We start from the raw sequence: 27,614 nt of genomic DNA, 5'->3' as shown, positions 1-27,614 counted from the left end.
TTTTTTTAAGTAATGTAACCGTAGTTGAATATTTTGTATTGACTTGAAAATTGATAACTTGGTGCCCTATGAATAATCCTTATCTTTAATGAACTAAATATTTTGAATAGTTTTTTCTATTAAGATTCTGGGCATTTTAGTTTGTACTTTGTAATGTGTATTCCTACAGATTGCAGATCCCGTGAGGTGCGATTATTTTATTTTATTATTTTGATTATGATGAGCATGTATAATAGGTTCCCGGGACAACAGTCAAGAAATTAGCCTAGAGAATACCATTTTCACTAAGGTATATTATAGTTTTGACCAAACATAATATAGGTATACAGGTCTAAAAATGCAATCATAACCAATTGCAACCTTACAATAAACAAAAATATATTATTATTTAGTTTATTTTTTTTGCCAGACAGCTGGCGTCACTGTTGTATTTTTTCCATCCAGTTTCCTACTTTTTCTGTGGACTTTTATAAAATGTTATTTCATACAAAGACAAATATTGTCCTGATAATTACGAATACAACAAAAAAAAAATTAGTCAAATCGGTCGAGCATAAAATAATAACAAAATAACAACATTATTATGTAAAGACTACGTCTACTCATAAAGTATAATATAATGACAATGTTTATAATATTAGTATTTAGTGTAACACACGGTTTAAACCGTGGTGCAACAGTAGCGAGTTTAAATCTCAGATAACTTAACAATTTTTTACAATATTTTGACTTATTCAGTATTCCGGAAACTTTTCAAAAATGTTATTTCATACAAACATTGCCTTGACAATATTACGAACAGAACAAATAAAAGTTATTCAAATCGTTCGAGCCGTTTTTGAGTTTTAACGATACTAACGGACAGCAATTAATTTTTATTTAATAAATATACCATTAATAACGTATAATAGTGACCGGGTTTCTATTGCGATACTTATAGGTTATAAGAATTTGAGTGTACTTATGCGCTTAAAAAGAATAATTTACGTACTTAACGTCTATCGTCTGAACAGTTAACATACATTTAAAGTGCAATCATTTGTTTAAAAATAGTAATTAAATAAAGTGTCGTCATTTCAACAATTAATCTGAATTATATTGTAGATAATTCCCCCTCCTCAAATTACGCCACTTATTACCTACTTATAATAGTTATTATTAAAAATGTAAACAGTGTATCAAATTGCTAATTACAATTTACATTCAAAATTCAAATAATTCAACAAAATATAAAAAATGAATGCTTTAATGCATAATATATAATATTATGTAGACTACAGTAGGTAAGCAAAACACTGTCACGCTGCACTAAAGAATTCACAATTCACATAATTATAAAACAATGCTGATTATGAAAATAACCAAAACATATACTGACTATATTTTATTATCAATTATACTATAATATGACAGTCTAAAAAATTCAACATTTTTTCAGAAATATCTTATTTGTTGTCGTTCGGTTGACATGTGTGCGCACGAGTTCCTTTCGCTCCGTTATCTCGCGTAATAATAAAACCGCACTCTTATACATTATAATATGGTTGAATTTGTACATATACCGATCAGCCAATCTATAATCGACTAATAGTTATACATGTAGAATTTTTGAAAGTATAACATAAGCTCAATTATCTGCTGGGCCTTTGTGGAACGTACATAATAGTAATTTATTGTTTGGTAAGAAAAAAAAACTTTTTATTATATTTATTTTTACCTCACATCACAGCATCAGTGGTGTATTTGTGAGGGGGGTCCATGGAGTCCGGGCCCCTCTCCTCCATTTATAGCCAACATAGTAAAATGTTGTATTTTTACGTGATTTTCAAAAATAAATGTATATTTTTTAATCAAAATATCATTATGCTTTATGCATGGTTGCCACTTGCCGTAGTTTATAATATACCTAAAAACACGATATTATAGTTGCATGCATTTCTGCAGATAATTAAGAAATACAAAAGGTGCAGTAGTGACGGTAATATTCTATTGTCTTGGTGGTACCGTCATGGTGAGAGTATATAAGTCTGTTAATACTAAATACTAATAAATCGTGTCGGCTACAGCACTTAAGCATTTACTTCAACATATTTTAAGCTGCGACCACCGCGCCTAAAAAGTGTCTAAAAAGAGAAAGTAATTATTAATTAATAATGAATAATGATATTATGTATATTATATTTATTATACTTATAGGATGTCTTGTTAGAATAATTTTCAAATTTATTCAGAATAAGTATTTAAATACTTGGTGTCATTTGTATTTGAAATACGTATTCAAATACTGTCACTCAAAATACTTTTTTGTAGTATAGATACTAAAATGTTTGTACGTCCATTACTAATGTGTACATACAATTTTTAATAAATAATTAATAAACACATTCTTTAATAATATTGGTTCAATAATTTCAAATGTCACATATATAATGTCCAGCAAGGTACATATGAATTTTAAGTATTTTGTCATCCGTGTATTCATAAAAATTCTTAGAAGCAATATAAAATATTATTAATACCAATTTTATATTCTGAGCGAAGCGATAAATGTATTGATTTTACAATGTGTGTTTATTTTTTGTGTCTGTTATCACCGCCTGCAGGGGCAGTAACACTATTTCGATTTTCTTCAACAGTATCTTGTTCGATGGGAAAGCGAATATAGTAAGTGCATTCGGGAGGTCATTTGAAATTCTCATTAGTTTTCAAAAGAGCAGGGAAAAACAAAACAAAAATTAAGGAAAAACGGTAATTTTTACACAAAATCAAAATTTAAAATTCTAAAACGAAGAACCGTAAAAACATGAAATTTTCACTGAATATTTATATTAGCATTTTCTATACACGATAAAATTTTAAAAATATTTTGACTTGTTTTGGGTGGTTTACGGACATTTCTAGTTTCCAAATTTTTTTTGTTCTTTATTCTATAAATGTCAATTCAATTTTATTTGTTGGTTCAAAAAGCTTGAAAATTTAATACAAGGCTTTTGATATATTGTTACAATAACAGTTGAAAATATTAAAAATACTGTCACAATTTTTTTTAAAAGTATTTAAAGTGTGAATTTTGAAAAAATATGTAAACATTTAACATTTTAAAATTAGTAATATATCTTAGGCTGACACTGGCCGTCTTCGCTCAGAATCATTTTTCGTATACACTATAGTACTATACAATGATATGATATCATTGAATTCAATTTTAATACCACCCATTACAGCTAGTGACCCACTATTGTAACCTATAGGGTTCTAAATTTGAAATATTTCACTTGAAATTTTCCAATTGAAATATTTCATAATTGAAAATTTCACTGTTCTTGAAATATTTCAATGAAATTATGAAAAATATTTTTTCTTCTTTTAAACGTGTTCGGTTATAAATGATTAGAAACAATAAATTGATTACACACTTAGAATTAAAGAAAAACATATTATATTTGTTTATTTATTATTTCATATTTGTATATTCTATATTTTATAGTGCTGAAAAATAGTCTTGGCATTATTTTGAGAGTAAAAACATTTTTTTACATGAGTTTTAAAATATTGTTGTATATCAGCGATCCAAAAGATAATGGTTTGAAGTAAAGTTGAAATCAATTCAAACAATGAATGAAATAATAGTGTATTTTCAGTAATTATAAAGTGTACAAAAGTCGTATAATATGTGTGTATATGTGGCTGAGTGATGTGAAGGTGCTCTGGGCTTATTATTTAATACTTAGATCATATAGTTTGTTATAACTATTATAGATTTGTTAAACAACTTATAAATTATATGTAAATATGTTCCTTACATATTTTTTTTTTGTTTCATACAATAAACCAACTTTTAAAAATATTAGAAGTTGACGACTATAAATTTTTAGGTATAATAAGCATTTTATTTTTATTTTTCATCAAAATGAAATATTTCAAGAAAATAAATTTCATAACATTTTAAAACCCTAGTAACCTGCTGTACATAAAAGCGACATCCACATTCTTGCCTTTATAATATTGTATAATTAATACACGAAACAAAAATATTGTTCGTTTAAATACGACGGTAAAAAAAAAGCATTTAGTATAATATATTGTGGAATAAAATACGAAGAAAAAGTATTTTGAAAATTGAAAGTATTATACACTATATATTTAAATACCAATGTTCGAACACTTAACTAGACAGTAGACTGATTACGTGATTAATGTTGTAATCATTTTTTTGGGTAGGTCGTTTATCTTAAACCGTGGTCTACCACTCTATTCGCAGCCGATTAGACCACTATAATAAGTTGTCACGGACTGTAGATCGTTCATTATCTTAGTCCGTGACTGTTGTTATAACATTTATTTTTATCTGAAATAGGTGTATTATCATTTATAATTATGAGAATGTCATACGAATTCTGTTTAATCAAAAATGGACAGCCCAAAAATTTAATTATTGGTGATTCTCCTCGCTCAAATGAAAATATGTACTCTACTACCTACTCTTTACATACTTACAATAATTTTTGTACTGTGCACGCTGCAGGGGTGGACCTGGCTATTTTTGGTCCAGAGTGCAAAACTAATTAGGGGCCTGTAACTATATATTTTTTTAACTTACTTAAATTAGGAAAGACTTCTACATTACAATAAGAGTTAAATGTTAGAAAGGGCCCGACAGGTTTTGCTCTGGATCCGTGCTTGAGTAAAGTCTCCAACGGTATTGTGTTGGAAAAATCAACTCAATCCCCCCACTATGAAAAAACATTTTATGCGCTAAAAATGGTATGAGTAAAATGTTTTATGTTTTATACTTTTATGCCTATATACTATATAAAACTCAACTAAAATTTCAAATATTCTTTTTTAACTACGCGCAGGCACCTAAATATAAATTTATTGAAAAATGAGACGGTTGTAAAGTGGAAAAGTAAGTGTAACCACACTGGAGCACAGTAGGTATTGAGTGTACCACACCATTGAGACATAATTATTGACTATTGAGTAGAGGCCATTGAAATGGATGGGTTGAGTTTGAAAGTTTGAATTCAATAATAAATCATTACATAACATGAAAAATGATTTTGATCAAAGGCAGTCGTCAGCCTGAGTTAATTTATTTTCTAAGCATATATTTTTAATACATTTATACTGCTACAATGCTACCATATACTAATGTAGGTAGAAGGATGTATATTTTATGTTTATATTTTTTATTACAACTTACCTATCTAACAAACATTTTTATTTATATTTGACCAATTGACAATAATAAGGCATATTATGTGCTTAATCAATAACTTCATATTTTAATATTATATTCTATAGGACTTCTATAGGTATTTTTTGTTTATGGTTAGTCCCTGCCAAGACTAATTTATTTTATAAATAACAAATTCTACACAATAATTATTACACAAACATTAAATACCTACCTCTTTGCTTAACATTTATTTAATTATTTATAATTATCTAGTAACTAATTTTTAAAACATTGTATAGTATTACATAATGACAATATAATTATAGTATTAAAAATATATAAAACAAAACATTTTTTATATTATGTTTAGCTTTTCTCAATATAATATTTGGAATTTAAGCACTTATACCGAAATGAATAGAACTGCTCATTATTCGCTGTGGTTGTGGACTACTTTACTGTTATCATTTCTCGTTACTACTACATCAGCTATAAGTAAGTACATTTAACTTAACATTATTAGGTTAATGCTATTTGTTATCGGGACTGGATTTATGGATTCATACTTGACGTAGGTAATGACTTATTGAGCGTATCCTAGCCTCCACGGGGTTTGTTTGCAGGGTGCCATCAGCAGAAATATTTAAAAATTTTTTTTAAATTAATATAAAAATGAATAAAATTATTGTATGACTTATGCCACAAGGATTGTTATAACACATAACACATTAGAAAAAGTATAGATAATATACTAATATGTATCTAATAGTTATGGTTTATTTATTGTTTGGTACGAGATCACCATATTATTAATATCATTTATTATTATTACTAACTAGTGACTATACTATTCTGTATATTGTATAAGTATGTTGCATTCAGTTGACGATCTGGTCCATTTGAAATGGATAGGAATTGCATTCATTTTACGAAACGGATACGGAAATTTAGTATCTAACCTAGGTATGGAACTTGTAATCAGTGTGGCTTCATTTTAGGTTGGCCGTGGCAAGGTGAGAATTTGCCTCTGTCTGATTGTAAAAGCAGTCCAATTGTCGGGCTGGTTGTTGGTTAAATAACATAACCATAATTTTTCTAATTTTGAGGAAAGATGATATTGTGTGGTGCATGTAAGCGCTGGAAAATTATTGATACGATAATAATGAATACTTATGGTTTTTTAGTTCAAATATAATATAAATATATAATATAGACGCTGATAATGTAAAAGTTCTAAGCAAAAAACTCATAAAATGTATCCATATTCCATAATTTCGAAAATACCTCTATCAGTGGCGTCTATAATCATGAAAAAAAATTGTTGTTGATCAAATAATTGTAGGTGACCTACACTTATCATAATATTGTTATACCTACCAATAAAATGTTCTATATATTTTTCTTCTATCAATACCCACCCACCCATATTTGAGATTTTGCCTGAGCAACACTTTGACCCTAGTATGTGACAAGCCACTTTCTATAATAGAAGGTATCTATTTAAAATGTTTCAATTTTTTAATTACGTTTTAGGAGTCATGTTTCATATTGCAACTTAATTTGTCTGAACCCTCAAGAAAATTATAAAATTACGCCACTGAAATAATAAGTACCATAATTATTTAACTCCTATACCTACGTATTTTTTGCTTCAAAATTAGGTTTTTTTTGCCTCAGACACATTTAAAGTTATGTAAGATGGGAATTGTATCAAGATAAAAATTTAATTGGAAATTAGCTTGCCAGCGAAGCGATCTGTATTTTTTTTTTCTAATCGGTATATCCAGTGTATATGATTTGGGAAAAAATTAGAAGGGTGATGCAAAACTGTAAAAAAAATGTGTGTACAATATTTTCTTAAAAGAAGGACTCTGGCCCACCTCCTCCCCCCACTATTGAAGCACTGGGTACATCCACATACCGAGACAATGATACTATCTATTAAATTAATAAAAAAAACTCATTTAACATTATAATTCAATATAATAAAAACTATTCAACTATTAAGGCATTAATCTCAATTAAACTTTAACTAAAAACTATTTATTAAAGGCAATTATACATTCTAGTAAATTATTAAGTAAATACATATAAATATGTACAAATCATTGATGAATTAAATAAAATAAAAATATTGCGTAAAAACAAATAAAATAGTATTAGGTAGCCAGGTAGGTAATTACTAGGTATACATAATCATAAAACTAAATTTATAAATACAAATTCATTATAATATAAACATTTTAATTCACCAAAATTAAAATTATGTATAGGGCACTTTATTATTTGTTTGAACACGCTACAGTAGTATTATGGCAACGATTATTGTATATTTTATATTTAATATTATTAAACATTTTTTTTCATACCTTCTAACATAAAATATATAATATATTAGTATACTTACTCTGCTGGGCGCTGGCGCCGGGGAACACCTATAACGACTAAACCTATTGGCTATTACCTATAGGTAACCTATACATATTATATAGTTATATAGCTCTTAAATACAATAGGTAGTGGTTTCCACAATAATATTGCATGGTAAAACAAATAATAAATAATTTTTCTAATCTTAGTTTTTCTAATTTGCATTGATAAATCACGTGTTTTTGCTTTTCTGCAATTTTTTTATTAATAGTTTATATTTCTTTACATAATAATTGCCTAGAATGTATAATTGCTTTTAAGTTTTAACGAATAGTATTAATTGAATTTGATTAAAATGTTAAATAAGTTTCTTTTTTTTATAAATGTAATGCGTACTTATATCATTGTGTAATTATTATGCGGTGTGCCGGTGTGTACCAGATTAAGTTCCGAATAGTTAAATTAGGTACTAAAATTTCCATCCGTTTCACGAAATGGAACAGAACGTCAAATGGACATATTATATTATACTAAGTAGTAGTAGGTACTTAAATTATGATGTATATAAATATCATCGATATTTTATACTATATTTTGAAATAATGTCATTCTAGTTCAATCACCACCTAATATTATTAAAGAACCATCTGCTGATGAACTACTGTTTCAAGTAGCTACTGATCAATATTCTAATGATAAACCATTTATAATCGATTGCGAAGCAGAAGGACAGCCTGTTCCAAAGTATTATAAATTATTTGATTAAATTGTGTGAAATATGTTTTTGAAAAATTAAACGGTTTTATGAAAGATATCGATGGATGAAAAATGGTAAGAACTTTGATTGGCAAGCATATGATGACAGAATAGCTCAAAAGGCTGGCAGTGGTTCACTCGTTGTTACCAAACCAAGAGATGAAGATCTTGGTACCTATATTTGTTTTTAAAATAATAAAAAGCTTACTTTTAACTACCACTTAATAAAACAATTTTTATAGGACAATATCAATGTTTTGCTGAAAATTCTTGGGGTATAGCTACTTCTAAATCTGTGATGGTTGTGAAAGCTGAACTAAATTTGTTTGACAATGAACCAAACCTCTATATTGATGCTCAAGAAGGAGAGCCATTTAAACTGACTTGTCATCCTCCGACTGCATGGCCTAAGCCAGTTGTAAGTTGGCTAAAAAAGGTAAATGCTCAAAAAAATATTATTTATTAATTATATTTATTAATCATAATTAATGATTATATTTCATATAAATGTAGAATGAAAATGGTACGAATACTGTTGACAGCAGTAGAATGACGGTAGACCCAGAGGGTAATCTTTGGTTTTCGTATGTAACACAACATGACGCTAACTCTGAGTATCATTGTTATGCTAAATCACTGATAATGTATGAATATTTTACTATTCAAATCAAAATATTATATTATAAAAGCTTAAATTATTTGTAATTATTAGGAGTGAATTTAAATATGGTAATCCTGTATATATAAATGTTATTCAAACTGCTGGAACATTATTACAAAATAAATATCCACCTATTCGACAATATGTAAATAGAAGGAATGAAGTAGCATTGTTGAATAAAGAAGTTGAATTGTTTTGTATTTATGGTGGATTGTATGTAATACTATACTTGTATTAGTTTTAATAGTTTAGTCGATAAAAATTATTTTATTTTATTTAAAACTCACAGTCCATCACCCCAAACTATTTGGTTAAAAGACGGAAGGCCCATACAATTCAACGAACGGATTATCCTAAAAAATTATGGAAAAAGTTTCATTATTAGGGAAGTAAATTTTGAAGATAGAGGAAAATACACATGTGAAGTTAGCAATGGTGTGGGATTGCCCGAATCGTATAATATTGTGCTTGATGTCATGGGTACCTACTGCAATAATATGATATTTATAGCAGCTATTATAATATTATATGAACAATTATTGAAATAAATACGATTTAATAAATAGCTGTCCCGATTTTCACTATCATTCCACAAATTTTGGAAAGAGGTGAAGGAGAAACTGCAGTTATTAAATGTGAAGCAAGTGGCAATCCACAACCTTCAATCAAATGGATTCATAATGGTCGTCCATTAAATGAAGCATCACCAAATCCAAGACGCTCTGTTACTTCGAATTCTATTACAATTACATCATTGACTAAGAATGATACTGGAAATTATGGTTGTAATGCTACCAACAGTATTGGATATGTTTATAAAGATGTTTATATTAATGTATTAGGTGTGTTTTAACGAATTATTAATACCTTTGTATTATGATATTAACAACTATTGTGTAATAATAGCTTTGGCTCCTGAAATCGTTGAGTTTCCACAAAATGTAATAACTCATGAAGGTAATACTACTGTAATTATATGTAAACCATCTGGAGTACCTAAACCACATACAAAGTGGACAAGAAACAATATAGAAATAACTGGTGGACGATATACAACACTAGATAATGGGGATTTACAAATAAGGTTAGTTGTTATAAAATATATAGGATTTTAATTCACGATTTTAATCTTTATTATTTTTTTTTAGTAAAGTCAGTTTTACTGATGCTGGAATTTATATTTGCATTGCTACTAATAATTATGGGACGGCAAATGCCTCAGTAACACTTACTGTTAAAGGTGCACAATTTAAAGAATGTATATTTTAGTATTACACAATTAAAATAACAACATTTTGTCTATAGAACTTACAAAAATCATCACTGAACCTGAAGATAATGTGGTTGTTGCTGGATCAATGGCGACATTTCATTGTACAGCAATTGCGGATCATTCTTTGAATCTTAAGATTGTCTGGTTAGCTAACAATGAACCTATAAATTATTACACACAACCTCGTTTTGTTAAAAATAATGATCATTCTATGACAATAACTAAGACTATTGAATTGGACTCTGGAATTTACACATGTTTAGCTAAAACTGAGTTGGACCAAGTCTCAGTGAATGCCACCCTTATTGTTCAAGTAAAGTACCTATCATTATTTATGTCTTATGGATAAGCTCATCATGATTTATGAAGTGAATTATTACATATTCATACATATTTTATTTTACACAACATTTATTAGGACAAACCAAATCCACCAACTGTATTGGAAATCATTTGTAATAATAGAAATGCAGTTATAAAATGGAAATCAATGGGAGATAATCGTGCACGCATCATACGCTACACTGTTGAGTATAATACTAGTTTTGATCCTGGCACTTGGTTAGTTGCATCAGATAATGTACCTGCATCCAATCTCGAGTTAATTGTACCAATGACGCCGTGGGCAAATTTTACATTCCGAGTGATTGCAAAGAACAACGTTGGTAAGTCGAACCCATCTTTACATTCAAGTGTTTGTACCACACAGCCAGATGTACCTTATAAAAATCCAGAAAATATTGAAGCTTATAGTCTTGAACCATCTAAACTTGTTATTAGCTGGACAGTAAGTACTCATTTAATTAAAAAGAAATTGCATGATGAAATTTAAAACATACAATTTTATAATGTTAAGCCAATGCCAAAAATCTTTCATAACGCTCCCGGCTTAAGATATCGAGTTTATTGGAAACAAAATATACCTGGTGAAGTATGGAATTTCAAAGAAATATCAGATTATACTATAAATGAATTAAGTATCCTAAATCAAACGATGGACCAACATTATAAAGTAAAAATTGTTGCATTTAATGAAAAGGGTGAATCTAACGGACTTCAAAAAGAAGTCATTGGGTATTCGGAGGAAAAAGGTAAATTTTTTTATATCAGTTAATTGTTATTATTTTTATCTTAACTATCGTTATTTTACAGTTCCAGTTGATGCACCTCAAAATTTAACTGTTATAAATGTTACTGGTAGTAAAAGTGCTATTTTGAGTTGGGAACCAGTTTCACCTGAATCTGTAAAAGGAACATTTAAAGGCTACAAAGTAAATTTATATATATTATATTCTTTTTATAACTACCTATTTAAATATTTTTATTTATTATAGGCATTAATGGTATTGTGTAGGTACATAATATTTTAATAATTAATAATTAAAATAAATTAAATTAATTTAATATTTAATATAGATCCAATTTTGGACTGATAGAGATGGAGAAAATAATAAGATTGAAGAGAAAGTTAGTTTAGATAGAACAACGGTTGAAATTAAGACATTTTTTCCTAACGCTAAAAATTTTGTGCTTATTTTTGCATACAACAGTCGTTTTAATGGACCGCGTAGTCAATTAATATCTTTTGATACACCCGAAGGAGGTACTTAATTCATTTTATAGAATTAAATAATTTATTTTATTATGTCAATAATTTAATATTTATTTGGTGTTATTTTTTTTTTTTACTCATTCTTTGATTTGTATCAAACCATATGTAATAATTCATATAGGTAGGTACCTCTATATCAAAGCGGATTTATAAATTCACATTGGTATACATACAAATTACTAATTATACTAATTAGGACAACATTTTATTTGTTTAAGTCCCTGGGCCTGTTCATGGAGTAGAGACTGATCAATGGGGTTCTTCCGCAATTTTGTTAAGTTGGCAATCACCGGACGAACCGAATGGAGTATTGACAGGTTACGAGATTTCTTATGAATCAATGACTCAAAGAGGGGTAGGAGAAAGGGCAAAACTCCCATCTATTACCAATCCTAAACAGACTACTGCCAAGTTAGCTTCATTAAAACCTTCAACTAATTATCGAATTTACATCCAAGCAACTACAAATGCTGGTGTTGGTGAACCGTACGTAAACATTTGTGTCGGCATTTTATAATATTATAATCGAGATATTTTAATAATTTTTTTCTCTCAATAGATTTTTTATTGAACAACAAACAAAATCTCCCCTACAAATAGACACTGAAATAGATAAGCCCGAGTTCAATTATGTCCATAAAGCATATAGTAAATTTTTTGATACAGTCCGTATTTATTGGAAACCAAGCCTTGATAGAAACCCTGGATCTCACTTCTATGTGAAATACAAGTAAAAATATTAACACTTTTTTATACATTCATTTTGAAAAATGTAAGAATGTTCAATTCTAACATTTTATTTTTTTACTTTATACGAATTGATTAAATCAAGTAAATAGTAATTTATATATTATTTTTTATATCATAACGCAGAGAAAAATACTTATCAAAAATGTTACACGGAGGTATGGAGTCATATTGAACGAATTTAAATGCCATAAAATAAAAACAACTATTACTCCAGTACCTATTTAATGTTTATATATACATCAACGTTTTTATAAAATACTTCAAAATTCAAATTATTGTTCAATAATGAATTCGTAGATAAACATATAAGTCTGAAATAGCAAAAAATAGTTGTTTAAATTATTAGAGTTGGATACATTATATATAGTACCTATGTTCTATAATATACCTATCTTACATTTTCCAAAATAATGTTAATATATGTATATAATACTTTTAGAAATTATCATCAGTAATAAATTACTGTAGGTATACAAAAAAGATAATGTGAACATAAGTAAAAAGTAAATGTAAATAAAAAATGTAACTAATAAGTCATATTATAGGCTAGAAGGCGATTATTTGTACGAAGAAACTAAACATGAACTTGACAAAAATTTTATTGATGTAAAAGGTTTAAAACGAGGACAATTGTATGAATTTATTGTAGTTGTTGTGGATGGATATACCATAAGAGAATCAGATATTGTTGAAATTGAAACATCAAGCTATGTAGCTGGTAAGTTGTTATAACTTTATCTTTACAAGGCTTTTGAAGCATCTCATAATATATTTTCCCTCATAAATAACCAGTGTGGCCCTAAAGTCTCTTATCACCTTTAATACCTCCATGGCAAATCAATATATTTAAATGTAGTTTTTTTTCAGTAATTTGTATGGATATTTTAATTTATTGGCATAAGATTCAAGTTTCTATGTAGTTAATTTTTTTAAATTTCCAAGATTGAGACTTGAATTCTTGATTATATTTTTTTAAACCAGTTAAAAAAAAATTTTAAAATTGAGTGAAAATCAACCAAGTTAAGGACAATTGAGTTGTCGACTTTGTAAGAATAATACCTAGTTATGTTAGCAAACCATAACTTCGAATGTAACGTGGATTTTTTTATGTACTAAAATATGCAACTTTGCAACTTTGCAAAATTTGCAACTTTCATTATTTTGGGGCAAACATACCATGTCGATGTAATCATGTACCGGCTACAGAGGACGTATAAATTGTTGTAAAACAAAATAGTAGTATGCTGTATGAAGTAAATTGTCATAAAAGCAATCCGGAAGATTGATTAAATCATTTAAATCATCTGATTATCTTGTTTTCCAAATTTATATTTCTACTATTATTTATATACAAAGTCAACAATTTAATTTGCTTCAACTTGGTCAATTTTCACTCAATTTTAGTTTCTTTTAAAACTATTTTAAAAATATGGTAAAAAAAATAGCTATCTTGAAAATTTAGAGGAACTTAAAATTTCATACAAATTTTTTTGGAACAACTTGAAACCTTTGAAACTTATTACTTTAAATAAAACCTCATTTAAATATATTTATTTTCCATGGAGATACAAGAGTGATACAGAACTTTTAGGACATACTATGATATAGTATACTATATTCTATTATAATAATATATAGTAATATAGAATATTATTTACATAGGTACTGCAGCATTCTTCTGACGCCTTTAAAAACCATTCTAAATTATATATTTATACTTTGCTAAAATCTTCATTATAGCTATAAGCTAGATCAGTCGCAGACTATACTCGTACAGGCGTGGACTGGTAAAAAAGGGCACGGGATGCTACACAATTTAAAGGGCAAATATCAAAAATTGTTGGGGCGAATTTAAAACATGTAGATTATTTATAAAATATTAAAATATTTTATTTTGTTTTAAAAAAATATTGAATATAAGTTAAAAACATAAATAAGTACCAAGTTACAAACAACTTTCAATCAAAATTGTACAATATTATAGAGTACTAATAATCGTAGGTTGGTTACGATCTGCTGTTCATTAGGTGTCTAGAGTCTTTAAATATATAATAAATAATATTAGGCAAATATATTTTAGGGCAAGGAATGCTGTAGCATCCCAGCATCCCAGCCAGTCCGCGCCTGTACTCATATTATTTCATATTTGTGATTGATAACATATATTATAACCTTTGACTTTAAAATATACGTATATAAAACGTATAAAATGTAGCTATATTTTAAAACCGATGTTATAACTAAAATATCAAATTTATTGTATATTAATTTTTGTTTGTTTGATGTGGTTCAGTTAAGTGTTATAAATAGCTAAAATATTATTCACTTAATAGTTGCACTACTTTATCTAGGTATAACGGAAGCAGAAGAAACAACTGTATAGTTATAAAACCATTCAACCAAGGAGAAACTAATAAAAAACACAAATATATTTCAATCCGTGGAACATCTATATAAGTGATTTAATCACAAGTGGCATAATAAACTAACTGCCTGTCATTGTTTAAGTATATTTTATAGACTATACTATAGGTACCTATGTAATTAAAATAAATGTATTTTGCGATGACCAGGTGTATATTAAACATACCAGCTTAATCCATCTCGTTTCTTGTCTTTGGCCAATGTGAATTTTTTTTTATAATTATTTCTTGATGTCCGTCAGATAAGTTTTGCAAACTTAAACTATATTTTAACAGTTTGCATTAACTCAGTACCAACTTCAGCAAAATAACCTACTATGACGTGTATACTGTAGATGTGTAACTTTGAGGTAAGCTAACTATTATAAATAGTTATACAATATACACATAATATATGTTATTAAAATTTTTATAGTTCTTCATTTTATTCTGTTTAAACATTAGTTGGTCAGTGGGTTGGTATTATATTATTATTATTCAATATATGAATTAAATATTAATAGATACAATTAAAATTTACTAACCATAGTATATAACTGTATAAAGTAGGTACGTATGTATACGTTTCCTCGTACCCACGTGAACTTTACCAAATCGATGAGCGCAGGACCGGGCTTAGTGAATATAGGGGTTATGTGCGAAATTGAGAAATTTTTTTTGTGGGGCCTATTTATTTATTTAAAACATTATAGGCAGAGGCCAATTATATACAGAGATATAATGTAGTACATTATAGTAAATTGTAAAAATATATAACAGTAACTCAAAATGGTTACGATAGAAAAGTAGGCTGTTCATTATGCCCATGCGCATCGTATGATGTATAGATAGGTTTATTACGATTTACGAGCGTAATTTGTGGAACAATTTGGCACTGTGAGAGGGGTATGGAAACGGAGGGAACGCTGAGGCACTCTAAAGTTGATACTGAAGAGGAGAGTTGGGGCATCTATAGAGATAGCTATTACCATTGATTATGAATACCTACTCAATAATAGTACTCATTAGTACTATGAGTCAATGCTATTACTTATGGGTCTCAAGACAGTCCAATTTTAGGCCTATATCTATGAATCTGAATCATTTTAGATGAATACATGAATTATGAACCCGGTTATTAATTTACTGGCCTCGGAGTCTTGCAATGCGCGACGGGGCCCTATGCCACTGCACAACTCGAACAGCCTTCAATCCGGCCCCGGTCCCGGGATAAGTGATTGTGCCTATAGCATATTATTATGTATCATAGGCCCAATACATTATTTAACTTTATTGTATATCGTAATATAATTATTATTATTACAATGAACGAGTGCGTGATTTGTTGTATAATATATTAAATATATTATTAATAAATAATATTGTCCGTCACTCTATTAAACGGAAAATGGGGCTTCGGCGTTTTTTTGCCGATCGGTACACAAAAACATACCTACATTCGATAGTAATTAATTACAACATTTTGTACATTTTCCGTCTGAGCAGGCACTTCGATATCATAGACCCGTTTCATGTGAACGAGTATATCAATGCATCGAACAGTTTGGCACAATACAATCCCTCGATCAGTGTGTATCATCAGCTAGGATCTACTGATATTTCGTGTACAGATTTGTACGTACATAACTCATTATTCATAAAAATTGAAATTTTAATGTATCATTAACCTTCACGGCTCACAAAATTGTAAATTCACCTTTTATTATATAAATGTAACCTGTGTTGTATGACTTTAACAAAATAGATATATAACATTAAAGAAAACAAAATGGCTATCAACTATAACAGATTCATAAAACTTGATAATATAAATTATATTTATACCGCCTTTGGATCCAATTTTCCGGTATCTCGTGAGAATATTATGAGATGTATATTATTTCATGTGTAGTTCTCCGATTAGGTTAGGTTAGGTAGAAAGTGAAACACTAGATTCAATAATTTGCAGGGAAATTATGTAAGGAGTCTAAAGCCGCGCATACACTAGATCCGAACCGAACCGAAAAAATCAAAATACCGATTTTATGTGTGAGTGCATACACTTGTACCGAACCGATAGCCCGAGCCGAAATTAGGGTCGGTTCGGATTTCAACCATTCAAACATGTTTGAATTATTCTGCCGAAGATTAGCGGTACTATTCTATGTATAGGTATACCTATATACCTAGGTATATCTATAGATGCTTTTGATTTGAGACGCTGATAAATAAATGAAATATTGTAATTAATATAACGTTTATGTGAATATCAGTCTAATAAAACGAACGGCATACATAACAATTTTTAAAATGTTACTTTTTTTCGAACTTAGGTGTTGGCCACATACCTGTTGATGGATTAATTAATATAAATTTTACTTTTTTTTTTATTTTGTGGTGGAGGGATTTCCGAGTGAACTTCAAAACTAAGCTATTATGATTACGGTAGAGTAACAGTTTTTCCAAAAAACATTTATGAAAATTTTATTTTTAACTAGGAAAGGAATTGAAAACATTTTTCAAAAGTACGTTTATGTTACTCCGATTTTGGACAGGAAGGAACTTATTGACTCCTCAAACTGCGCTATACTATTTATTTAAATGGCAATCTATACATTGATGGAATAAATATTTTTTAAATGTTACTTTTTAACTTATATAGGGGTCGACCACATACTTGTTGATGGATTATTTATTATAAATTTGACTTTTTTTTTAATTTTGTGGTGGAGGAATTTCCGAGTGAACTTCAAAACTAAGCTATTATGATTACGGAGCCGTAGAGTAACAGTTTTTCCAAAAAACATTTTCGAAATTGTTTGTTTTAACTAGGAAAGGAATAGAAACCCATTTTTAAAAGTACGTTTATTTTACACCGATTTTTGACAGGAAGAAACTTATTTTGACTCCTCAAACTGCGCTATACTATTTATTTAAATGGTGATCCATATATATATAATAAAAAAATTTGGTGCATTACTTTTTTTTCGAACTTAAAGCTTTAAGCTCCATTTTTTTTAATTACACCTTATAAGGAATCTGTCATCATAATTTCAAATTTTTTGATCGAGCGAGAAAATGTATATATTGACAATTATTAAAAAAAACTTAAAAAAATCGATAATGTTTCATTACTATAAAGCTTTAAAACTGTCGAAATATTTTTAAAATGTTATCAAGTATAGAAAATACCTATATTAACATCTAGGGAAATTTAAAGGATTGACGGCCAATCGTTTACGCCAAAAACACAAAATCGAAATTGTCAAAAATTGGTATTCGTTTGCTCCGAATGTTAAATAGCAAGAAACATAGTCCACTTATTCCAGTGGTGTATCAACGGGTTGTGGGTAGTTATGGTGGTCATATCCTCCCCCCCCTCGGATACCAAATGTTGTATACAATACAATTGTCATGTTAATATGAATATAATATGTGTATACTGAATGTAATCCCCCCCCTGGAAATTCTGTATTCTAGATACGCTATATTGACACATACCTACTGTAGGTATTATTTTGATTATAGTTTACTATTTGGATTATTATTATAAATAACATTATAAATGCTTCGTTTTCTACTAAAAATTATTTATCTGAAAAATTGTATTTATAGCAGTATAGTTATATTTTTAATTATGTTACATTAATAATTAGTTGTAGTATAATAAATAATCTCCCAATATCAAAGTATCCAACCACCCACAAAATTGTGTATGTGTTGCTGAAGCAACACATGGACTATAATTGAATCGCCACCACAACTATTTACCATTGTATAATTAATTGTACTGGCATATTGCACGTGCATAATGTGGTACGTATTTGAAACGGGTGAGCTTTTCTGGTTTTTCCTTTCGACAAATTTGTTTTCGGACTATTATAATTTTTCCACAAGAGTTCCGCAGTCTCTGTCACCGGCAAGATGTTATAAACGTGTCGTACCTAAATGTGAAATAATGTAGTATTCTGGTCCGTACTAAAAATGAATAATAGGTTGGTAATACAAAAACAATTAAGTTCATGTGAGACCAAAAACCCCTCCCAGTATCACGCATCATCTCGCTAGGTACTCGATATTTTTCGTCTATAATCATAAATATGGTTTTGTTAATAAGCAGGGGCGCCATTTTGGGGGGGGGAGCAGGGTATACTTTGGCTCCCCTATATTTTCTGTCTTATTGGCCTGGATTAAAATTTAGAATGCGCCGACGGCCGTCCCGAGCCCAATTTCTCCCACTCCCGCACTCGATCGTGCATGACGGTCACCGATCAAAACCGTCCAACAACTAACAAGTATACACCAATTTCAAATAAATTGTACGTAAACACGTATACCTATTATAGTGGTGCTAATTGGAACTGGCTGTATGTATAGTTCACAACGAACTGACGGCACTGCACGCACATCGTGCACCGGCAGTTGTTGGTGGGGGGGGGGGGGGGTATCCAGTATAAACAATATCTGTATTTACAATTTTTTTAAGTGGTCTGACAAAAAAAAATTGGCCTGCTTAAATTTTGGCACCCTTATTATAAAACTCAAATGGCGCCCCTGTTATTAAGTAATCATCTGAAATGGACAATGAAATAATGTATGAAATTTGGCCTCAAAGGTTAGAAAAAAATTGTATCTAACCTATCAGAAACTCAATTATGTTAAAAGTACAAGATAAACCTTATCCTTATGTCCTTATTGTTCCGTGGACGTGAATCATACGCGTAATAAGATATTTTGTAAGAAACTGAGTAACTAAGGGTTCACAATTTGGTTGCATGTTTTTAGCCATCTTTCTCAATTTCGGGAACACGAATTTTTTTTTGTAATTATTGCTATCAAAAGTTTTGCAAACTTAGGTAAATTAAAATATTAACTAACTAGTTTCAAGTTTGTATTGACGTGTCAATATCAATAACTTTCGCAGTTTTCGTAGTCAAATAACTGTGTGTAGATGGGTGTGTAACTATTTAAGGTAAGCTAATTATTATAAATATATTTATACTTTATAACATCTTATAATAATTCATCTTATTATTCTGTTTGAAATAAGTATATGAGTATTTTCATTTAAATAAAAGCTGTAGATACTTGAAATTTTCAACAGATGTATACATTTGCATTTTCTGTACAATTTTAAAACATTTTGATGCTTTTTAAGCCTTTTATAGACATTTGGATATTTTTTTCTATTAATAGGATCAATTTAAAATTTCTTGATGTGTCAAAAATTTAATACGAGATCAATGGTTTATTTTACTATTTAATTTTTTTTTATTTTTATGTTATATGATGATTTATACAAGTTTTAATAATATTGTATACAATTACCTACATAAATATTTTATTATATGATTATATTATATTATTAATTATAATAATAACTTATTTAACAATAATACAATATTGAAAACAGTGTTACATAATGACTGAATAATAAATAATATCAATAATAGTTCTGATAGTTCATAGAACAATAATGATGGACATTTGAAATATTTTAGAGTATAATCTTTAGATATATATTATGTATGTACATGATCTAAGTCTTAGATTCTAAGGTATAATCACAGTATAAAGAATAATACTATAATACTAATTACTGTATTATGTGGTATATTCATTGAATGTGTAAAGGTATGGAGTTTTTTTTTGGTCACTATACCCATAGATATTAAATGTTTAATTACAGTGTAGTACACTTGTTCTGTCATATATTATACTAAAATAGTAGCCTATAATAAAACCAAAGTTTTTGATTATGGAAACCGTCAAAATGGTAAGGTTTGTTCAAAATTTTTATTTATTAATCAAAAATTATTTATTACATTATTAGGTGCATTTTAAAATATCCATAACAATAATATGGGATAATTCATGAACTCATTTTTTTTATATTACACTTGATACTTTAAAAGTTCAATTTGTTTTATTTATAATACAATACAATAATTATAATATAAAGTTGAACTAAATAGTAAATATTTATAAAAAAAAAATCCAAGGAAATTAATTTTTTGGTTATATGATTTATTTGTAAGAATATTGAATATAATATACCTAATCATATACTTTGAATTAATAGTTTAGTTTAGTTATAAACAAGAAGGTAACTTTATGATTATATACAATATGTTACCTAATCAATCAGTTCAGTTATTTCTCTGTTGATTGTAATATGTTTGTCCATTATGACCTCTACCTCTTTTGGAGTAACCACGTCTATTTACATCTGCAGAATCATGTCTAGTATACTCTCTATTATTGCCACCATACTGATCTTGGCTATTTCCATAATAATTCTGAGGATCTTGGCTATTGCCATAATAATTCTGAGGATCTTGGCTCCGCTGTCTTTCATTTGATGTACCTTGGAATCTATTATTATCATATCCTTTGTTTTGATAGGTACCTTGACTGTAATTATCATACGCCCTACTCTGCTCTTCACGGTTGCTACCATGGAAGTCCCTGGACTGATTATTGTTCCAGCCACCTTGCACTCGCCCTCGTCTATTATTTTGATGAAAATTTCTGCTTTCATTGCCAACACTGATTGATTGAAATCCATCAGTCATCTGGTAAACATTAGATCCACCTTGAAAACCACCAATGTTAGAGTTTCTATATGATTGGTTGTCTCTATTTTGTGGGCTTCCACCTTGACCTCCTCTACTGTTAAACTGTACACCTCTATTAGACTGACTTCCTCTATTTGATTGACTACCTCTACCTCCTTGTGATTGTGTTCTTTGCTGCCAACTAGGCATCTCAGGAGGGGGTGCTTGTTGTTCATTTGGTCTTCCACCTCTATCAGGTACTTGACCAATCATAACTTTATTAACTGATGAATTTGTATTTTGTACAGCTAACATACTTGAAGTTTTTTCAACAATTGCTAAATCATCTCTAGCCAACAGAAAATCAGATGTACAAAAATTAGGTAATTTGTTTATTAGATTTAATTTAGTTTGGTAAATTTCTTCCAATTTTTGTTTTTTATTTTTTAGTCTGTCAGGCCATTTAAATGATTGTACTGTTACATCGAGTCTTGTTAACAACATTTTGCTTCGTATGTTAAATTCTTCATTAAGAAGTTCTATACTTTTGTTAATGTATTTCCATTGTTCATTACTATATGAATTACAAACTAACGACTTTCCAATTAATGCAGGTGGAACAGTTTTTAGAAGATCTTGCAATTTTATATTAACTTTGTTGAATAAAGAAGAAGTGTTAATATTTTGTGGTGGCTTAGGAAATTTTAAAGTCATCAAAATTTCTTTAACATATTTAGATGTATTGCTCTCAATTAGTGTCACTTGCATATTACATTTGGTATTAGTAGTGCTAGCATTTATTATTCGAGATGCTCTTAATTCACCAATCAAATAATCTAATAAAAGTAACTTGTTTTCATCTGAATTTAAACGATTTTCAAAGTGGCCATCAATAAGAGTGTTATAAGAACAACCAGATTCTTTTAAGAAACTGCTAACTTCCAATAAGAATGAACTAGAATCTGCTTCGGAGCTTATAGAATTTACATGTTCTTCAAGTCCCAATAGTATCTGAATTTCTTTGGTTATCCATTCAACCAATTGAGTATACTTAATGGATTTTGGTCCACCATTAATCGATTTTCTAAATTCTTTAACAGAAATGGATTTTCCCAAACATCTTAAATCTTCCAAAATTAATGATTCCATTATTTATCTAAAAAGAAGAAACATATTAATGCACAATATAGGTATATTAAGATCCATAGCACTTTATAGCAACTGTAATTCCCAATAAAATTGTTAACTATAATATCAACTTTGTTAAACAGACAAGGATTGAGGCAAAAGTTCTTATCCAATAGCCAGGCGGCAGTACTCTAGGTAAATCTTTTTATGTATTAACCTTTAATCACTTTGTGTGAAACATGTTATAATACGTTGTGTATAAAAATTTAAAAACATGCAATATTTAATAGTAATATAATACAGTGGCGACCAATCTTTTTTTACCGAGGGCCAAGAATTTTAACTTTTACTTTTAAGTTAGTAGAATATTATATTTTATTGATGTTATTTATATTTAGATGATGTACTACAATACGGCTGCAACATAATGTCATGGTCATGTCTGATTAACAAAGTAATTGACAATAAGAAATGGGAAATATTAATTTATATTAAATTATACCAACGTTACATATTTTAGTAGGTAAATGTGAAATACATTTTGATTTAATACATTAGCGGGCCGGTTAATTAATGTTTGCGGGCCGTAGTTGGTCACCACTGATATAATCTGTAACTAATGGGATCCAATAAATAACAAAAAGTATTCGATTTTAGTGAGCCAAAACAAAATTAATGTTTAAGCCACTCTATCCCCAAGTATAGGGATTGAATTTATCTTAAAGACAAATTAATTATTGAACAGGTACAAAAAAAATGACAACTATAAAAAGTGAATAGTTTGAAAACACAAGTAAGACAAAACTATATTAGCGCAGAATAATATAATAAATACAATTAATATAACTTACACCTTATGATTTATGAACGTTTGTATTTCGAAAGTAATAACTAATTATCGTGAGAGGTGAGTTAGAAATAAAAACTACCTATTAATTATTATAGTAATTAGCTATTGCTTATTAATAGTAGTAATTTAACTATCGATCCAAAATCAGAAAGGAGGCTGCCGCGGCTGAACTCAATAAGTAGATTATATAGATAAATATTAAATGATAATAGAATAGTCAAAATTATTTTATATTTAATTGTTATTTGTTATTTATTATTTTACTATCAAAAACCGACGGTAAAAAATGTTAACATTACGTCATGGAATGTATTATTATACAATCCATGATAAAAAAAAATATGGTTTGATATTATGGACGCGGCGTCCTGTCCACGGACTATGATATCTTAAACCGTGGTATAAACTATAAACCACTCTTATCATTATTATAATTTTCGAATAACTGCCAGCCGCCCGAATACATGAACGATGAACGGATGAACATGATGGTTGTTACATCGTATTAATTGTACGATTCAGTTGTGTGGTAGTTTTGAATTTACTAGTTTACTATTTAGTGTTGTTAACGATTCAATGATTTGTCGATTTTTATTGTAATTTTTTTCTTTATAAGTGAATATTCAGAATACTATAATACTTAGTGAGTACTGAGTAAATTATTTATACTTTTGACTGTGTATTTTGTGAAACGATACTTAAATTTTCCATTTGTGTAGACTATAGGAGTGTAATAGAAACATAGTGTTCATACATTGAATACTAACTTACATGCATAGTATTAACATTTAAAATTCAAAAAATGGCCTTAAAGAAATCTATTGTGAAATTGTTTGAGAAGGCGGGCGAGGTTGGTCCTCAGCCAAATTTGCTGAAAATGCTTAAAGACAAATTTCTTGAAATGAATTGGGCAGAATTTTTTGCACTGTTCATGGATTCAACTATGTCTGTTATAGTTTCACAAACCACCATCCATTGTGTAACAGTCAACAATATGATTAAGTTTGCTGCTAATGGTTTATCTATAATATCTGAACACTCAACCAAGGACGGTCGTAGTGGTTTGTATTTGATATCCGAGTTTTTCCAATTGTGTCGTAAGTATGGAAATTCCAATGATAAAGCTATCAGATGGAGGTTTTGTCTATTTCTTAACCACTTGTTGAATCACATGACTGAAGGAACAGTATTATCTGTAGAACTATGTGACGTTGCAACATTGTTGTTATTGGACCGCTTGCAAGACAAGAAACCAGAAGTACGAGCACAAGCTGCACATGCTTTAAATCTGTTGCAAACTCCAGACAATCCTAAATGTCCCGTTGTTAAAAAATTCATGTTCCATATGACTTGTGATTCTAGCGTTGAAGTTAGGACAGTTATTGTTAAAAAAATCGCAATGTTTAACAATGTTATTGATGAAATGTTGAAAAACACATTATTTGATGTTAGTGATAATGTCAGAAGAGAAGCTTACAATCGTTTCTTGGAATATCCATTTTTAAGGTTATCATCCAAACAAAGACAAACAATATTGGAAATAGGATTGGAAGATAAAAATGAATCTATCAAATCATTTGTAAAAAAACGGTTTTTGGAGAGATGGTTAGATGACTGTAATAATGATTTTGTAGTGTTATTGAACAATTTGGGAGTGGATAATGAAATTGTATGCGGAAAAGCTCTGAATATAATATTTGAGACCTATTATGATAGTCAGGTTTTAGATTTAATAAATGAATATTTAAATTCAGATTCACGAATGATTGCATTTGATAAGTTAAGTGTAGAAAAAATTTTTCTTTGGAAATGCATAGCCAAATATTTAACTACCGAGAAAAAAATTGAATTAGCTCGCAACCAAGGACATGTTGAGGATTATTACATCGATGTTTTATTACCAGATTTGGTAAAATTTTCTGATTATATACGCGATTATTATTTTAATTCTACGAATAGTAATGAATTTATATTGATACAGTTGTTGGATATGACTAGTGCATTTGCAATTGACGATGTCGGGGCAGAAAGTCTAAACAAACTTTGCTTAGATTTAATATTGGATGATCAATTGTCTGTAAAGCCTATAAAATCTGTGGCAGTATTGTTAGGTTTGACTTTCAAAAATGGTAAAGACCTTTTAAATTATCTTAAGCAAATCTTAAATAAAATTCAAACAAGAACAATTGATGTATACCCTTTAGTTGATAAAGTTGGTACAAAAGAATTGTTAGAACATCAAGTTAAATTAGAAACTGATAAAATTGAAGAATTATTGAAAAATGAATCTCCAGCTACAGAGGAAGTAGGAATGTTAATATTGAAATTGAAGAAATTAAAAAAACAGCATAAAGAAATAAATGTATTGCCAGAAGAAAAGATATTAGTGGATATGGCTGTGAAAAATGTACTTAAGGTCTTTGAACTGATTTTTCAAGTTCAACAATTACCAAAAGTTGGTATTGAACTTTCCTTATTAACAGATATTGTTCAGAATATTGTTGTTGGATACTTGGAATGTACTAAAGTAAACATACGAATGGAAGCAATTCGCTCTCTTGCCCCATACTTGTTGGTAAATAATGCTCCTGCAGCCAAAGTACACATGAATACTTTATGTGCTGAAATAGCAAAACCTATGACTGATAGGCATTTGTTATTCAAAATAATGTTTGAATTGTTCATGCGTTACGATCTCAAAACTTTTGACATGAATGATGACTTGGACACAGACGAAGAATATGAAGATGACTTTAGTGTTGACAATATTTTACCATTACTAGTTAACTGTATTGATTATAATGTCGATGATAGTAGTTTTAAGTCAGTAGTTGTAAAAGGTTTTTGCGACTTATTGATATTTAAAAAAGTCAAGTCAATTAGTTTACTATCTAAACTTTTGTTAATATGGTTTAAACGTTTATCACGAGAATCATTCAGTATATACAATCATTTGGTGAAATTCTTTACATCTTATGTGTTTTACATTGATTCAAGTAGTAGTGCATTGGCCATGTGCTATGTTCCAGTGTTAAAAGAAATCAATGAATACCATTTAGCGGATAAGTTGGGTATTAAAATAGATGAAGTGAACTCAACTTTAATGAACCTTACTCGAGGACTCATGTACAAGAATGAAAAAAAGGCTATTAACGCTCATGGTGAACTGGCATGTTACATACTTGATTATTTATTAGACGAAAACCAGCCCTTCACGGCTATGTTAGTAGATACCCTGTACAAGTTAGAAATTGATTTTGACAACAATGATGAATTGGTTAACACAATTGGCCCAAAATTGTTGCATGTGATCAAATATTTAAAACATTCGGATGACAAAAACAGTTCTAAATATTTGAAAAAAATAAAAAATAAATTTGATCCAGTTCTACGGAAAAAGGAATCTTTTATGAAAAAAATCAATGAAAAGAAAGTTGAAGCCTCTGAACAGGAAGTTGATGTTACTGAAAAGGAACTTGATGTCACGGAAATGGATAAAGAGCAGACTCAAGGACCTTCGACCATCAACGAAGAACCGGACATGGTTGAAGTTCATGAAGATTTGTTTACACAAGAAAATTTAATAATCTTAAGTAGTGATGATGAAGACGACAGCATAGAAGGATTTCAGAGTACAAAACTGGATGCAATGAAACGTTTGTCAGAAGTTTTCAAGAGAAGTTTCAACGCAAATACATATGAATTAACTTCAGATGATAGTGATTAATTTAATTAATTAATTATTTTATTTTTAAATATTAATTGTACACATTTCTCAAAATTCTCGAGCCCATTCCAAGGGCACTACTAGCCTTTTAAAATAAAAATATATTAACAATTTAATGTCATTAATTTTGTTGTTTCAATTTTAATTTTATAAAAATAATATGCTTATTAATAATGTATTGATAATAGCAACAATACTTTTAAATTATAATCGGACTATTTGTTTAATTATAAATATGATGTACGAAATTCCTGTCTAACTATTTTTAACATAAGATCCACCTTCATACATGTTTTGGCTCCTGCTAACCATACAAGCCATAAATGTTTATAGATAATATTATTGT

At 28.9% G+C, this 27,614-nt stretch overlaps 3 protein-coding genes across 4 annotated transcripts; 2 read left to right on the top strand and 1 right to left on the bottom strand.

Annotated features, from left to right (window-relative positions):
- The first annotated feature begins 1,440 nt into the window (after positions 1 to 1,440).
- LOC132943785 (neuroglian-like) lies at positions 1,441 to 15,339 on the top strand. Of its 2 annotated transcripts, none has more exons than XM_061012887.1 (20): positions 1,441 to 1,680; positions 5,553 to 5,677; positions 8,167 to 8,296; positions 8,364 to 8,479; positions 8,551 to 8,744; positions 8,822 to 8,952; positions 9,021 to 9,182; positions 9,259 to 9,449; positions 9,536 to 9,811; positions 9,876 to 10,053; positions 10,118 to 10,209; positions 10,275 to 10,555; positions 10,661 to 11,029; positions 11,099 to 11,333; positions 11,395 to 11,513; positions 11,659 to 11,845; positions 12,073 to 12,340; positions 12,414 to 12,584; positions 13,150 to 13,322; positions 14,956 to 15,339. In XM_061012887.1, exons 2-20 carry the CDS (start codon positions 5,596 to 5,598, stop codon positions 14,985 to 14,987), a joined length of 3,387 nt encoding a protein of 1,128 aa, XP_060868870.1. In that variant the 5' UTR covers positions 1,441 to 1,680; positions 5,553 to 5,595; the 3' UTR covers positions 14,988 to 15,339. The 2 variants fall into 2 exon arrangements, with proteins under 2 accessions (XP_060868870.1, XP_060868871.1); XM_061012888.1 differs by lacking the exon at positions 1,441 to 1,680 and adding an exon at positions 1,916 to 2,136.
- A 5,444-nt stretch (positions 15,340 to 20,783) lies between these two features.
- Positions 20,784 to 23,795, bottom strand: LOC132943723 (protein FAM98A). Its single transcript, XM_061012786.1, has 2 exons — positions 23,543 to 23,795; positions 20,784 to 22,719 (listed from the first exon to the last, which is right to left on the bottom strand). The coding sequence occupies exon 2, from the start codon at positions 22,710 to 22,712 to the stop codon at positions 21,156 to 21,158; it is 1,557 nt and encodes a 518-aa protein (XP_060868769.1). The 5' UTR covers positions 22,713 to 22,719; positions 23,543 to 23,795; the 3' UTR covers positions 20,784 to 21,155.
- A 230-nt stretch (positions 23,796 to 24,025) lies between these two features.
- LOC132943098 (uncharacterized) lies at positions 24,026 to 27,516 on the top strand. The gene has a single exon (XM_061011904.1). It carries the CDS (start codon positions 24,344 to 24,346, stop codon positions 27,266 to 27,268), a length of 2,925 nt encoding a protein of 974 aa, XP_060867887.1. The 5' UTR covers positions 24,026 to 24,343; the 3' UTR covers positions 27,269 to 27,516.
- Positions 27,517 to 27,614: the final 98 nt, after the last annotated feature.

Source organism: Metopolophium dirhodum, chromosome 4 (assembly GCF_019925205.1).
Source record: "Metopolophium dirhodum isolate CAU chromosome 4, ASM1992520v1, whole genome shotgun sequence".
Classification (NCBI taxonomy): domain Eukaryota; kingdom Metazoa; phylum Arthropoda; class Insecta; order Hemiptera; family Aphididae; genus Metopolophium; species Metopolophium dirhodum.
The sequence above is the reverse complement of the archived record's forward strand: the minus strand, read 5'-3'. Positions and strand labels throughout refer to the sequence as shown.